This window comes from Diplotaxodon limnothrissa, linkage group LG14 (assembly GCF_057381915.1).
Source record: "Diplotaxodon limnothrissa isolate DT_005_m linkage group LG14, D_limnothrissa_male_GT1.1, whole genome shotgun sequence".
NCBI classification, from domain to species: Eukaryota; Metazoa; Chordata; class Actinopteri; order Cichliformes; family Cichlidae; genus Diplotaxodon; species Diplotaxodon limnothrissa.
The window spans coordinates 27,911,462-27,928,434 of NC_140609.1; the positions used below are offsets into that span (position 1 = coordinate 27,911,462).

The window sequence follows — 16,973 nt, forward strand, 5'->3', positions numbered from 1 at the left end:
TACCCATGTGTGCATACCTGTGTGGATCAGCATGCTTGCATTCCAAAGGTTTCTCCATGTAATGATCTGCTAGGGAGTGTGGGGGGGCCACAGCCCCGTCCTCCAGGGTGTGAAGCGGGTATGGAGGAGATCAAAACTCCAGACATCCAGAGGCCCCCAGAACACAAGAGACCATGGAAGACCAACAGAGGGGCAGCCGCGCCACTGTTCCAGTAAGAGCTGAGGAGAGTCCCAGATGAGGGCTCGCCCAGCAGCCGCGGAGCAGAAGTCAGGGGGAGTTGCAGTGACGCGCCCGTGAGCTCCGCCGGCCCCCAGCTGTGCCTGAGTGACCGAGCCCCAGGCCGAGAGGCCGGGGGCACCCCACCTCCAAAGGGGCCCGAGCGAGCCCCAGGCCCCAGGCCCCGACAAGCGGCCGCCAAGGAGTGAGCCGGTGTGTACCCGGACGCCCACCCCCAGACACAAAGAACCACCAACACACCGACACCTGAGGGAGTCCGCCACCGGCAGGGGAAGTGGTGGTGGGTGGAGATAGGCCTCCAAACCTTGGAGGGCCTGAGGTGTCCCCAGAGAGGTGGCGTCTGATACCCAACCTGACATATAGACACAGACATACAGGCACACACAGACACAAACATCCATTCCCACCCTCATGCTCTCATATGCACTCACTCCACACTCAACCAACGTGGAGACAGACATAAAGAGACGCTGTACACACAATCACACTCCCCAAGCGTACTCTACAAACCGGGTCTAGGTACCCTTGCCCCTGGAGGGGGGAATTGCACCCAGACCCAGGTGGTGTTACCCTTTTCCCTGCGGTGGGGAGAGGCAGACCACCCCGACTCCGCAGCAGCAGGGAGGCCCCACACCCCAGACTGCAGTCGGACGGCCAACTCCTCCTACTAGCCCTCCCGCTCCAGCAGGCCGCAGAGAATGGGGGTGGGAGAAGACTCCAAACCTCCCTCCACCCGCTCATTGTAGTGTTGATGCATATGTGTTCTAAGGTGCAATTAAAACCCAGGAGGGCATGGAGCTACCTGCCAAGGAGCAGCAGGTAAGCGCATAGTCCCTCCTGCTAGCCCTCAATGACTAAGTGTATTTAAAATTGAGAGGTGGGCAACGACGTCAGGGGTGAGGTATACACCCTGATGGTAATTTGGACTCCGTGATTGTGCCCACCCCCAAGATCCTATATGTATGTGTAATGAGAGTGTGAATAATGTGAATGTCTAAGTTGTGGGATAAAATTGAGGCAGAGGCAGCCAGAAGGGGACAGGGGGGGGGGGGGGGGGGGTAGCCTCCTCTGCACCCTGGTGACATACCCCCACTCCAAGGCCCTGCATGTGTGGGTGGTTGTGGAGGAGCGGGAAGAGGGAGGCAGCTGGAGATGGGGAGGGAAGGAAGGGAGGGGCAGGTAACCCCTCCCTGGGGCCAGCTCCCCCGCTGACCCCAGTAGGCACTCCCACCCTCCGCGACCCGCCAGGGAAGGGGGGCCCAGGCCCATCAGACCGGGGCCCAGTGCAGTAGCGCCCCCCGGCTCCACAGAGCCCTGGACAGTCCACCCAACCCCACCACAGAGAAAACTGCACCCACCCCACCATCCACACATCTTCCAGACTACATAAGACGGTAAACGCCCAGGCTGAGATCTTCCTCCACCTCTCCTGTATCTCCCCCTCCTGCAGAGAGTTCCTGAAGAGAAGAAAGCTCCTGCAAGATGTGACCATCCCCCCCACCAGTTGAAGAGCCCCCCAGGCGGCTCGACGCACCGGCGGCACCCTGCTCCAGGGCCGGGCCCCCATGCACCCACCCGCCCACAACCCCGGCAACACACCAACCAGGACCCAAGCCCCCGAGGCCCGGCCCGAACTGCAGTATTCGTTTATTTTTATAGGTTACATCGTCAATATGCAACTATAATCACATTTCCTGTTACGCAGGTCCTGATGCTGTCTGTGTGTGTGCGTGTGTGTGTCACAAAGTATGTGTGTTGCAAGTCAATTTCTAAGAATAATATAATGCAAGTCAGCTTCTGCGGATATGTATTTCTGTACTGGTCTCTTGTCAGTGTCACAGGGTCAGCTTCCTGTTTCTACAGAAAACTGTGTCTGGTGAAATATGTATAACATAACTTTTGAAGCATAAGCAAATAAAACAATAAAAACTCCCTAACATTCCTCCCTGTTGTTACTGTATTTCACCACTTCAATCATACTTTATTATCAGCTAACAATCACTTGCTTATAACATTTTCAATTGTAGCATCATTCAGTATGTGTGAGTGTTCCTATACTAAATCTTCTTCGTCCGGTTCATCTTCTTGTGGCAGTCCAACATAGGTGATCACTGTGGCCTGTACCATTTTGCCAATCATTGATCTGATACAGGGTAGAATGCATGTTGAGAACATGCAAAGCAATAAAAGAAGAACTCCTATCAAGACAAGTCCTTTGATCACGAGGGTCTTCCAGCTGCCGCTCAGCAGCCAGGTCAGCCAGTCCTCTGTGTTCATGACATAGTCTTGTTGCTGTGCATTACTCAGTTGTCGTAACTTCTCCAGGGCGGTGGTCATGGTCAAGGAATGCAAGTTATCTGGAATATAGGTGCAGCAAGTGGTGTTGAATAAGACACAGAGGCCCCCTCTCTCAGCGAGAATCATGTCCAGGGCGACTCTGTGTTGCATGACCACTATTCTGATCGCGTCAATTTCCTCATTCTGAGCCTTGTTTATCCATGTTGAGCTGTTCAGGAAAAGTCCAAATCGGTAGTCAAGAGTCTCGATTCTTAGCATGTTTTTTCCATCCCCGATCCATGGGAAAAGTGAGTGCAGGACTTTCTGTCCGGTGGTCCACAACTTGAACTCCGCTGGCACATCACTGCCCCAGATTGGATCATGAGGTTGCACGTCATCAGTGCTCCTCTTGCATCTTGGTTGGTCCTGATGGAATATTCTGAATGTGTGGTCTGACACTAAAATTGGGGCGCAGAGTCCGGTGCTGTTGGGTGGGATGGTGATGTATGTCTTTGAGCCACATGCCCAAGCTGTACCCTGCACCCAATATGTGCCATTCAGGAAGCTTATCCGTGCCTTTCTGTCCTGCGGCATCCGGAAAGTCTGGGAGCAGTTTTGGTTCATCCCCAGCTTTCTGTTGCCGTATGCGAAGGTGAAACACATTGGATGTTGTATTCCTGGTTCCCTCCTGATGTTGAAAGATTTTCCCTTGTCATTGGTCGCATTCAGGTGTACCCAGTATCGGTCATCACAGCTGTAGTTCCAGTCTGAGACCTCTGGTGTACAAAACACTACCTCATTAGGTTTATAGTTGATCAGTGTTCCATTACACCGTCGCAGGTCGATTTTTGTGACTTGTCTTTTTAACTCAAACTTGAAGGCGAAGATGTCTTCGGGGGAACATGTTCCGCTGGTGGCTTTGTAGAATATACATAGGGCTTCGGAAAGGCTGGGTGATTTTCCATATAGGGTGGCTTGCATTGCTGTTGTTGGGAGGTGAGAACAGACGTAGCAGCCAGTGTGGTTGTCTTCTGTATGTACTCGGTTGTAGACGTACCGGTTCCAGGCATTGTTCAGTCAGGGGTGGTTGTGCTCTTTGTCCATATCCTTTAGGTGTAAGTTGTCATATGACCATTTCTTCTGCAGGTGGTGCTGTGGGTCCTCGTCTGTCCAGGTGAGTATCAGTAGGCTCACTAGGAGCGCAATGCCAGTCATTATGAGGACAAGGTTCTTCATGATGACCAGGCACACCCGGGCTCCAGGTGAGTAGACCACTGGCGAGAAGACAAAAGGGCGGGATATACCCAAACAGCCCTTTCCTCCACCAGGGAACACCTAGGAGTCGGGGGAACCGGCGTCTATGCTTGTGTTGTTACTCACTTTTTTGCAGTGGCTTTGGTGGATCCAAGATGGTCTTTCTGCTATTTTGCAGGCGGTTGGTGTAGTAAGTAAGACCTGATATGGGCCTTCCTACCTTGGTGAACTCCAATTCTTTCTCTGGAGTACTTTGATCAGGATCCAATCACCTGGCTGCAACCTGCAAGAAACTGGAGAGATATTACTCGGCAGTTTATTGTTTAGCACAATCTCTTTATTCTCAAATAATTTAGTCATCCACTCTGCTAGGGTGGTTTCTCTTATAGTCTTATTAATAGGCTCACTAGTGAGAGGCAGTGGAAAAAAGGTCTCCCGTGAAGTGCTTAGGGAGGATATCTGACATTCCCCCCTTTCCGACACACGTGGTAATCCGTGTGTCGCTAATGCTGCTGTCTTGTGTAGGGATTTTGGCAATACTGGTTTGCCATTACAGGTCAGTAAGTCATTGTGTAGTTCTGCTCCACACTTTAGCCATTTCTTACGCTCTGCAATAGGTGCGGCTTTCTGTTCGTCTTTAAGTACATCAAGTGGTATTAGATGTGAGGTTTCAGACATCAAAGTCTGTACAGGTTGCTGTGCTGCCTTCTTTGCTGCTCGGTCTGCAAAGTTATTGCCTTCAGTAATTTCTGAATTATCTTTTTTGGTGTGCAACGCATATTGACTGTCAGTGTGAATATTTATATATTTCTATTTCTCGACCTTTGCGCAGCATGCACGTATGATAGCCGCTAGTTCTGCACTCTGTGCTGAAAAAGAGGAAGTAAGGGCTTTCGCTTCTAAAACAGTAGGCTGCAGTGTACTAAAAATGTCTGGTCGGGGTTTCATTTTTTCAGTTTGCTTCTGCATACAGCTGTGTTCGGCACCATCTACTTCCGCAGGAAGGAGAGTGCTTGTCACAGTCAGGCAAAGCTAAAACTGTGCCTGTTTGCAGGGCAAGTTTTAAGTCAATAAATGCTTTATCTGCCTCTGGTGTCCATTCTATTTCATCTTTCAGAGCTAAGTGTTTGCCATAGATCAGGTTTTGCAAAGGTTGGGCCAGCAGTGCATATTCAGGTATCAAACATCTGCAAAAGTTGCAGAGACCTAAATAACTCATCATTTGTTGTTTGGTGACAGGCTTAGGAGCGTTTTGTACAGCTACTTTTCTGCTGTCTAACAGCTGTCTGCCTTGCCCTGTCAGTCTGTGGCCAAGGTACGTTACTTCCTGGCTCCACAATTGCAATTTATGCTGTGAGACTTTATGGCCTTGCTCTGCTCGATGTTGCAAAACTGTGTGTGTTTGCTTTGCAATCCGTCTTTGTGTAGCCTGTAATCAAGATATCATCAACGTATAGCAGGAATTTACCTGGGGCAGGAAGCGTGCAAAATGACATGGATTTTCTCAGAGCTTCTGCATAAAGAGTGGGGCTATTCTGGAATCCCTGAAGCAACCTTGTATAGGTATACTTCTGGTTGTCAAAAGTGAATCCAAATAGCTTTTGTGAATCTTGATGTAATGGCACAGAGAAAAACGCGTTCGAAAGATCTATAACTGAGAACCATTGTTCTTTTGGTGTCACTTGATTTAAAATTGTGTGTGGATTTGCTACCACAGGTGGAATTTGTTCTGTTATGTCATTTATTGCTCTAAGGTCATGTACTAGTCGATATTTCCCCGTGTTTGCTTTTTTCACTGGAAAAATCGGAGTGTTACAGGTTGTTTCAGTTGTTTTTACTAAAATGCCTGCTTTTTCCATATCTGCAATTACTGGCCTGATCCCTGTTTTTGCTTCTGTGCTTAAGGGATATTGTGGTTTAACTGGCCCGTAAGTTGTGGTAGTTTTTACTACAACTGGATCTGCTAGATCTGACAACAGAGGGTTTGTGTTCAGAGCCTAGAAGTAATCGTTCTATGTTATACACGTCCGTGTTTCCATTGCTCTTTGCTTCTTCTTCTTTGTGTTTTTTTTGTTCATTACGTTTATACCTGAGGCATTCCTAGATACCCCCTAGTTTTTCAAAGAATTCACACATCTTACATATTTCAACTTTGAAGTTAAAGTTTTCTTATTTTTATCTCTCTCTATTTATATATATATTTAAACTTTGAATTGCTCACAGTTTACAGCTCTAAAACTGGGCATTTGTAAATCATGTACGTGAATTTGCATATGTTGCTTTTGCAGTGTTTCAGACTCCTGCACAATTCTCCGCAGTTTTCTTTCCCAAATTTGCTAACCCAAATTTTAAGTTCCCACCTTATTAACAGCAATCCTTGTCCTCAGACACAAGTTAGGGCCCACTTGTCAGGTTTATGGAGACATGGCGCTGTGAACAATTCAACCAGAAACTTGCTTTGACATGTCCAGTCATGTTAACCTATAGGTTTCTTCCGACCGCTGCACCTGGAGAATTGGTCCAGGTCTGTTTTGCTCCTGAAGAAACACAACTAAGACATTTTCATTATTATCCTGAGTACTTAAACTACCCGTTTCCCTCTCTCTGGTCAGAAATACCAACTCATGTTATGTGTATAAGTGTAAGCAGGTCTTCATTACTTTTCCTATGCATGTTAATGTTCAGTGAGTGTAAGCTGCTTCCTTCATTGCCTCTGTATGTTATTATCAGGTTTAATTCATGCATCTTTTCACTGATGTCTTAATTCAAAACCATCTCACTTCTGATTCTTTCCAAAAATAATTTCACATGTAACAATTTGTGTATGCGTGTTTTCTATTCATTGATAGACAGCTCCCTGTGCTGTCCTCTATGCAGCTTCTGCTCTAAAAACAAATAAATAAAAATGTTTAACTCGCTCATTAGCTTAGTAGTGTCCACATATTTAAATCAGCTTCTCAATCTTGTAGCTTTAGCTGTCATATACATGGTTTAGCATATTGGTTGTTATTATAGATGTGCTCTATATTTCAGCAATATAGGTCTTCAAACATGTCAAGTAGTGCCTCTATGTACTGAAGTAGTTTGGATATTTTCTTTATTTTCTTCATCTCATATGCCATTATACTGAGTTCGAGCAAACCTTAAACTTGATGCAGACTACTTCATAACAATTATCCATCTCACATCATACCGACTAAGACACTTCTTGTCATTAATATTATATTTTTATTAATATTATCATCTTTTACTTTCCATATAATAACAACAGTATATTACAACATTTTATCAGTGTATATCACTATACTACTACTGAGCCAATTTAATAGTTTGGATCATCTTACTCAGCAAACAGATAATTTAGAATTCATCCAATCTGTACAAATTTGCTTTTTCTCTGAACAGGTTTGTGCCTACTTTGTAGACTGGTCCTCTGTTTGCCTCATCTCAGATCCAACCTTCAGTCACATTCATTCTCTCTGTTGCATGCCGAAACAAGCAGTTTATTATTATATTTATTTTTATATTTTATTTTGTATCCATCAAGGGCTTCGGGTGGGCTGCAGTCCCACCCTTTTCCAAGCTGGAGACATTTACCTTGTCACACACTTTCCTTGGCTGAACAATGACACAGCCTTAATCTACCTTATGCATCTCTCTTTTTTATAGAAAAGGTTTTCATGTGAATGATTTCCTTTTATTTATTTTATACAATCTGGGCATGATCGTCATGCCAACTATTTCATTATTTAGTTCTGTTTGTAAGGTTCCTCTTAAAATAGTTACTGCAGAGGGACTGCAAACCATTTGGTTTTGTTTTGTAGAAGATTTGTTTACAAGGTATTTTATTGAGTTAAATATACAGACAGACCCGTGAAACTGTCACTGGCACGAAGAATGAGAGAAGTTATCAACAACAGGCTTCTACTTTCATCTATTCTTGAAAGCGGCTGTCAATTTTACGTGATGACGCACAACTTTTTTTCCCTCATTCAGCCAGTACGTGAGCTATCAACGGTAAACAATTCAGTGGAGTAGTTCAGCCACCTTAATGTGCTGTCAGATCAACTTACTCAACCAACAAAACAGTAAAAACAGTTTATGCGCGCAAGATTTATGTTGGACAGTCTGGGCCTCTCTTTAGTATCTACCACTAGCCGTCTTTCAGGCGTGCTGCTAACCGTTACACGGCTTCCAGCCCTTTTTCAGGCGAGCGGGTAACTTGTCGGGCTTCCAGCCACTATTTCAGGCGAGCGGACAACTAATTCTATCAGGCTACCAACCTCTTACAGGTGAGCGGATAGTCAGTCTTTCTATAGACTTATGTTAGCGAATAGGTCACTTCCTATTTAATATACTTAGAGCAGACAGACTGTCCCAGCCGATCGTTTTACGCAAGGTGTGTCAAATGTGGAATAATCACCTGGCTTCGCTGTTGCCGGTCTGTCGGGCATCTCTTTTCAACCCCCAGCGCCGTGGGCCTGTATAACGTCGGCCAGGACCTGAATTTAGCGTCCCTGGACTTTCAACCCTTCCTGGAGGGTGCTCTGCAGAGACTTCGACGCAGGCTTGTCACGGCGTCGGGACTTGAGGAAGGATACCACTGTGAAATGGAGCATAATAGTATTATTAATACCAGTCCATTAACGGCTTCGGAGGACCAATTAAATGTCAGAGATATTCAGTTAACAAACAGTCAGGTGAATAATCAACACTGAGACACTTGTGTAGGTTAACGTGCTGCACGGGTGAAAAGCTCAGAGCGAATCACACCGAACTGCAGTATTCGTTTATTTTTATAGGTTACATCGTCAATATGCAACTATAATCACATTTCCTGTTACGCAGGTCCTGATGCTGTCTGTGTGTGTGCGTGTGTGTGTCACAAAGTATGTGTGTTGCAAGTCAATTTCTAAGAATAATATAATGCAAGTCAGCTTCTGCGGATATGTATTTCTGTACTGGTCTCTTGTCAGTGTCACAGGGTCAGCTTCCTGTTTCTACAGAAAACTGTGTCTGGTGAAATATGTATAACATAACTTTTGAAGCATAAGCAAATAAAACAATAAAAACTCCCTAACAAAGGACTACTTTGGAGTCTGAATAGAAGCTCACCTGATCAACTGAGATGTCCAGCTCGTCCACGACTAACTCTGCCACCTCGACAGCCAGGACCGCTGCACAGAGTTCAAGTCTGGGTATGGTGATGGTCTGGTCTTGGGGCAAGCCGTGCCTTGCCGAGAAGGAAGCCCACTTCATTATGACCATCTCTGTCTGTGAGTTTAAGGTAGGCAACAGCGGCCACTGCCCTGGTAGAGGCATCGCAGAAAACATGGATTTCCTTAGTTACTGCTGCAGAGAGTGGTATTGAGGTGAACATTCTGGGAATCTCAAGTTGTTGTAGATGTTTGAGGGAGTGTTTCCACTGTTGCCACTGTTGTAATTTGTCTTTAGGGAGTTCAGTGTCCCATTCACAAATGTCAGTGGAAATGTCTCTGAGTTTGACCCTGCCCTCTACAATGACAGGGACAGCAAAGCCGAGTGGGTCATACACACTATTAGCGACTGACAATACTCCACGCTTGGTAAAGGGCTTCTCATTGATGGTTATTTGGAACCTGAACAAGTCTGTAGACAGGTCCCAGCCCAAGCCCAAGCTTCTCTGCATGGGTGTCTGCCCAAGGTCAAGGCCCTGCATGTCAGCTGCAAGGTCCTCACTTGGAAAAGCGTTTGTGATGGTAGGACAGTTGGATGAGATTTTATGCAGGCGTATGTTACACTGAGCCAGCATCTTCTGAGCCCCACAGAGAATGTTGATGGCCTCATCAGTGGAAGGAAATGATTTTAATCCATCATCCACATAAAAGTGGCGTTCAATGAACTCTCTTACATCATTGCCGTGTTCTTTTTCTCCCTCCATCGCTGTTCATTTCAGTCCATAAATGGCCACTGATGGGGAGGGGCAGTTCCCGAACACGTGGACTCTCATCCTGAATTCCTGTACTTCTCCATCCAGGTTATTGTTTTTTGAACCACAAGAAGCGAAGGTAGTTGCGGTGGTCTTCTCTGACAACAAAATTGTAAAACATTTGCTCCACGTTGGCCATGACTGCGTATGGGTCGGACCTGAAACGCATCAGAACTCCCACAAGAGTATTATTGAGATCTGGCCTTTTTAGTAGCACATCATTGAGAGAAACATTGTTGTATTGCGCACTTGAATCAAAAACCACCCTAATTTTTCCTGGCTTCTGAGGGTGATAAATGCCAAAACTAGGGAGATACCAGCATTCTTGTTCTGGAGCTAAAGCTGGAGCTGGTTCAACGTGGCCCTTACTGAAAGTTTTGTCTAAAAACTCAATGTAATGTTCTTTCATTTCAGGTTTCTTTTTCAGTGTTTTGCGGAGCGTCATTAAGCGACTAAGGGCTTGGTCCCTATTGTTGGGTAAACGCTGTCTGGGGGAGCAGAATGGAAGTGGAGCTACCCAATTGTTCGCCTCATCTTTAGTAAAGTCTCTGTGCATAATTTCCAGGAATAGTGCATCTTCTACTGAAAGAGCCGTTTTGTCATCGTCTGCTGTTTGCTGGAAAATGTGTCTGCCTACTTCTGCTTGTGTCTTCTCGAATTTAGGACAGCTTTCTGTGTATTTGTCTTTTATATAGATTTTGCTTGCACAGGGGCTAAGGGAGGTAGGGCGCCCGTTATTCAGAATGTCTGTCTTGAAAGAGTTTACTGTGGGTTTGTGGGCACCTGAGAGGCAGACATCACCTACAACCACCCATCCCAGATCGAGGCATTGGGCATAAGGTGCACTGTTTGGACCATTTACCTGACTGCGAACCTTGTGAGCTTGGATGATGTCCCGGCCCAAGAGGAGGAGAATGTCCGCGGCTGGGTCCAGAGGAGGGATCTGTGAAGCGAGTGCGTGTAGATGAGGGTGAGCCAACACAGCCTCCTTGGTGGGTATCTCATCTTTATTATCTGGAATGTGATCACATTCTGTCAGTGTGGGCAGCACCATGGACACTTCCTCATTTACATCCTGAATAACGAAATTAGTTGCTCTGCGTCCTCCAGCCTCTGACAAACCTGCACATGTTTTCATGGTGTATGGGAGCATAGTGTCTTTCACATTAAACAGGTCGAAGAAAGCAGACCTGGCTAAGGATGAGTTGCTTTGATCATCCAACATGGCGTACATCCTCTTTTTCTCTTCAGGATTTGTGCGGGGACCCAGTGGAGGTGGTGAGTGACAGGAGAACGGCGGCTAAGCTGTCATCCCTGATGGACAACATCTCCCACCCCATGCAGCAGACTGTGACAGCACTGAGCAGCTCCTTCAGTGGGAGACTGCGGCACCCACGGTGTGGGACAGAGATTTCGCAGGTCTTTCCTCCCCACTGCTGTCAGACTCCATAATAAAGACTTTAACTGATCAAGCACATACATCCATACATATGCAATAATACTAAGTGCAATAATCCTTTCTGTCATCGTTGTATTTTTACTCAGTTGTATATAGTATTTGTATTTGTATTCTATTTTTATCTTATTGTATATTTATTTTATTTTATTCTACTATATATAGTATTTTATCTATTCTGTACAGTTGTGTACTGTATTTATTCTTATTGTATTCTAATTTTTGCCTCATAACTTTTGCACTGTCCACTTCCTGCTGTGACAAAACAAATTTCCCACGTGTGGGACTAATAAAGGTTATCTTATCTTATCTTATCTTATCTTATCTTATCTTATCTTATCTTATCTTATCTTATCTTAATATGCCTGGATACAAAAGCAATATCTGATGAGGTGTATTTTAAGCCCTGCCCATTCTCCTTGTTTTTTTGCTGAAGGGTGGTGTCCAAGATTCATCAACACAGCATGTAAATAAAAGGGAATGGCAAAGCAATAAAATGAAATGATCAGGGTCAGAAAATCTGAAAGCTGTCATGAGCTCATTTTTACTAAGCAATTTGTCCTTGTCCATTTTGCTGTATTCCTACTTTTCTTATGCTATGTCCTCTTCTCTGTTTCCCTCTTCGTGTCAGCTTCAGGGACAATTTAATCTAAACAGAATGCAGAAGAGTGGAGATGTCATCCTGGGTGGACTGTTTCCAGTCCACTTTTTCTCAAGCATTCCTGACCTGTCTTTTACCTCACAGCCACAACAACCTTCTTGCCACGGGTAAATATGATAAGGAAACAACAGAAAAAAGAGAGAAACAGGACAAACTTAATGCTAGTATGAATGTAACTGTCATATCTAAAATAAATATACTTTGCTGATTAGCAAAGCTAAGAAAAATGGATGTTGAATGAAGCTTCTTGGTTATTTTTTCATTAAAATATCCCTTTAATTATTGTTATTCAGTTTCCTTAATTGTTTTTTTTTTAAATTAGTTTCTATGTTCAGGGGTTTAGGCAAGCACAAACCATGGCTTTTGCAATTGATGAGATCAACAACAACTCCAGCTTGCTACCTAATGTGACGTTGGGATACACCCTTTATGATAATTGCGTTGAACTTGGAATTGGATTCCGTGGAGCATTTTCATTAGTCAGTGGTCAAGAGGAACAGATTATATTACACAGTACATGTGTTGGAAATCCTCCAGTTGTAGGGATTGTGGGTGATTCTTCCTCTACACGTTCTATTGCTATCTCCAGCATCTTAGGTTTGTACAGAGTACCCATGGTAAGTTATCAGTTTAACCATAATATGTCATTTTTGTTTATAATCCTGTAATTGTAAATTTAATGTGAAAATAATGTACAACATATTGTCTGTTTTTCACAGGTGAGTTATTTTGCCACATGTTCCTGTTTGAGTGACCGTCAAAAGTATCCATCCTTCTTTAGGACGATCCCAAGTGATGCTTTCCAGGTTAAAAATCAATCTGGACAAATACAAAAAGTCAACAGCAGCTGATGAGCAGCACTCATGTTTTAATCTGTTCTCACTTAGGTACGTGCAATGATTCAGATTCTAAAATATTTTGGCTGGACTTGGGCAGGTCTGCTCATCACTGATGATGATTATGGACTTCATGCAGCCAGATCCTTACAATCTGAGCTGAGTGTGTCTGGAGAAGGTTGCCTTGCCTACATTGAGGTTTTACCTTGGGACAAAGACACTGATGAACTCAGGAGGATTGTGAATGTGATGAAAAAATCAACAGCTCGTGTGGTCATTGCATTTGTACATGAGAGTCACATGATAAACCTTATAGAAGAGGTGCAGTTTTAAAAGAATTTGATTGTTTCTTGGTATAAAACTATGCATTTCTACTCAGTGTAAATGATGTATTAAATTTTTATTTGAATGAATGCAGAAAACAAATGATATAAAATACATTTTAACATGACAAAATGCTTCAGTAACATGAAAATGTCACCAAAGTAGTTGTTAAATGATCACTTTTTACATTTGGTTAAATAAAATGCACAGGTAGCCAAGCAGAATGTAACAGGTCTACAGTGGTTGGCCAGTGAAGGTTGGACAGCAACAGCTGCTGTGCTTCAAACAACTAAGTTCATGCCATACCTGTGTGGTACATTGGGCATTGCTATTCGTCGAGGAGAAATAACAGGGCTCAGGGAATTCCTATTAAAAATACGTCCTGACCTACATCACAATACTAACTATGGAAATAGCATGGTGAAAGTTTGAAATTTACTAGCTGCAACAAATTTTTCTTGTCTATATTAAAACAAAACACAAAATAAACATTTTCCAATAATGTGTTTCAGGTGAATGAGTTTTGGGAATTTACATTTCAGTGTAGATTTGCTCCAGCTCCAGCAGGTTGGCTGGAAGGTGGAGGTGCACTATGCACTGGACAGGAAGATCTAGAAAATTTGAACACTGAGTTCTTGGACATTTCCAACCTCCGGCCTGAGTACAATGTATACAAAGCTGTTTATGCCCTGGCATATTCCCTTGATGACATGCTGCGATGCAAGCCAGGAAGAGGGCCTTTCAGTGGGCACAGCTGTGCCACTCTGCAATCACTTGAGCCATGGGAGGTGCGTTATTAATTTATCTTCATCTGAGTAAATCATTTATTCTATAATTACTTTCAGAACAAAATGTATCCTATTGGATAAGAAAACAACAACAATTCAACAAGTTGAAATGAGCTGAAGAGAGCTAAATGATTTTTTCATATTAAGGAAAAGTAGTGTTTAATATATTTATATTAGAGCACATTAACTAGTATGCATATATATGGCACAATTGGAGATGTTCCTGTTTAATTTAGAACTCGATTTTAATGCCTTTAATATGTACAGGTATAGTAAGCGTTAGATTTAATTTGGTTATTGGATAGTGGGTGCCACTGCCTGCACTGTGAAATTAATTTCTTATATATTACTTTTTAACAGCTTCTTTATTACTTGGAAAGGGTAAACTTCACCACTCCATTCGGTGATCAAGTGTCATTTGATAAAAATGGTGATGTTGTGCCAATTTACGATGTGATGAACTGGTTGTGGCTCCCTGATGGAAGCACTGAAGTTCATAATGTGGGTGAGGTTAAGGGGTCAGCTTTCAAAGGTGAAGAAATCCTACTTGATGAAGACAAAATCTTCTGGAACTTTAATTCCAAAAAGGTTACACATGGCTTTTCAGACTTTACCTTTTGTCACATTTACAGTTAATGTCATTCTGCTAGGAAATATTTATTTTTGTGCAACAGCCAGTTCAATCGGTATGCAGTGAGAGCTGTCCACCTGGTACCCACATGGTGAGAAGGAAGGGGGAACCTAAATGCTGTTTTGACTGCATCCCTTGTTCTGAGGGAAAAATCAATAACAAAGGCAGTAAGTCTTTTATTTCGTTTTTTTTAATCTATCTGCATGACATATTGAATTTCATTTTCATTAAATATAATATGCAGTTCTCCATCTTCCGCTTTCTTCATCTTTCTCCTTTTGCCAGACTCCTTGGAATGCACCAGTTGTCCAGAGGATTTTTGGTCAAACCCCCAGCGTGACCACTGTGTTCCAAAGAAGACAGAGTTTCTGTCCTACCATGAGCCTTTGGGTATTTGTTTGACAGCAACCTCACTGCTGGGCACATGTACATGTGCTGTTGTTCTAGGGATCTTTTTCTACCATCACAGAACACCCATAATACGTGCAAACAATTCAGAACTTAGTTTCCAGCTATTGCTGTCACTCAAGTTATGCTTTCTTTGTTCACTGCTGTTCATTGGGCGACCCAGGCTGTGGACATGCCAACTCAGACATGCAGCATTTGGGATCAGCTTTGTGCTGTGTGTCTCATGCATCCTGGTAAAAACCATGGTTGTTCTGGCTGTTTTCAAAGCCTCCAAGCCAGGAGGGGTAACCAGTCTGAAGTGGTTTGGTGCTATGCAGCAGAGAGGAACAGTTCTGTGCCTTACATCTATTCAAGCAGCCATCTGCACTACCTGGCTTGTTTCTGCTTCTCCAACTCCACATAAAAACACCCAATACCAAAATGATAAGATTGTTTATGAGTGTGCATTTGGGTCAGCTGTGGGTTTTGCAGTGTTATTGGGTTATATTGGTGTTCTAGCTTTCCTCAGTTTTCTAATTGCATTCCTGGCAAGGAACCTCCCTGATAGTTTTAATGAGGCCAAGCTCATCACATTCAGCATGCTGATCTTCTGTGCTGTGTGGGTGGCCTTTGTTCCTGTCTATATCAGCTCACCAGGAAATTATGCAGATGCAGTGGAGGTATTTGCTATCCTGGCCTCAAGTTTTGGACTCTTGATCACACTGTTTGGACCCAAATGTTACATAATAATAATGAGACCCGAATTGAACACAAAAAAGTCTATAATGGGTCGTGGCAGTGAGTCTTAATTATTTTTCCACATAGACTAGACAAGCAGCTTTAAAGTATATTAGAAAGAAGAAAAACTCCAGTAGTTATGACACGTTGAATAGGATGCAGTAGAAACATGTTTTTCTCTTTTTTCTTTGAGGGGTGGGTGTTAGTAGTAACATTTGAATTTTTGATCATTACAGTTGAAACAATAGGCATTCAGCATTAGGTATTTAGATAAATTGCGGCAGCCTTTTTCTCTCTCTTTTTTTCAGTCTTGCTTTCTACTGGGGATATTTGTTGGAAAAAGCACACATTGTCAAACCACATTCACAGATAAAATATAAAATTTGTACCAAAAAAATCCATAAACAAAAATAAATAAGGCTTAAAATAGTGCACTATTGTCATGTTATGTAGGTTAAGCTTAGAGTGAGTGCACGAAGTTGTCAAAAAAATATAAGTGTGAATGAACTGATAAATGGGACTGACCTGTTTTTAATCACACATTATTCGCATATTCTGAATGACGGTACTGTAAATATAGTGGCTGTTTCAGACAGAAGGATGAGATAGAATCTTCTGTAAACATATAGGATTTTGGAAAATGTTAAGCATGGACTTTCATGGGGTTAGAAGCAAAAGCATTTTTTTTTTATTGTACGCAGTACGCATCATTATCTCATTTTTCACAGACGTGAGGTTTAGAGGTGTCTGCATATTAAGCCTTCATGTTAATCTTGAATAAATATAAACTACTCACAAATTAAACAGAACAGTTAAATCAAAGACTGTATTTTTAAGAATAAAAATCTTTTAGAATTGAAAGTCTTTACTGATATACCCTGTAGATATATTTGAGAAAGAGATTTATAATCAGTTCATCCATGCACCCATTTTTTCCAATTATCATTGGATAGATCACATGGATAGAAGCCTAAGCAAGGTTGCCCGGACCTTCCTCTTCCCAGCCACCTCCTACAGCTTATCCGGGTAAACATCAAGGTGTTCCCAGCCAGTCAAGTAATATAATCTCTCCAACATGCCTTGCGTCTGCCTCCTTCTGGTAGGACATGCCCAAAATATCTTATCCAAAAGGCAGCCAGGAACCGTCATTCAGCCAGATTCCTGAACCACCTCAACTGGCTCGTTTTAATGTTGAGAAGTAGCAGCTCTACTCTGAGCGTCTGTCAGATGGTTGGTCTCCAAGAAGGCTGATTACTCTGAACTATTGCTTTGCACATATGTTTTGCATAAACAACAGTTAGAACCCATTCCCAGACATGAAGAGGCAGCAAAACCACCCTGTCATCCACTGACCAAAATCCCAATGTACAGGAAGCAAGCCGAGGGAAAAGAAAAATAACCACGTCTTCTTGCTG

The 16,973-nt window shown here is 43.3% G+C and overlaps 1 protein-coding gene and 1 pseudogene across 1 annotated transcript; one reads left to right on the forward strand and one right to left on the reverse strand.

Annotated features, from left to right (window-relative positions):
- Positions 1-2,290: 2,290 nt before the first annotated feature.
- LOC146619035 (uncharacterized) lies at positions 2,291-3,751 on the reverse strand (annotated as a pseudogene).
- Positions 3,752-11,791: 8,040 nt separating this feature from the next.
- On the forward strand, positions 11,792-15,629 carry LOC146619036 (extracellular calcium-sensing receptor-like). The gene is made up of 9 exons (XM_085370169.1): positions 11,792-11,961; positions 12,177-12,471; positions 12,574-12,660; positions 12,742-13,011; positions 13,225-13,434; positions 13,527-13,802; positions 14,163-14,390; positions 14,477-14,600; positions 14,719-15,629. The coding sequence occupies exons 1-9, from the start codon at positions 11,792-11,794 to the stop codon at positions 15,627-15,629; spliced, it is 2,571 nt and encodes an 856-aa protein (XP_085226295.1).
- Positions 15,630-16,973: the final 1,344 nt, after the last annotated feature.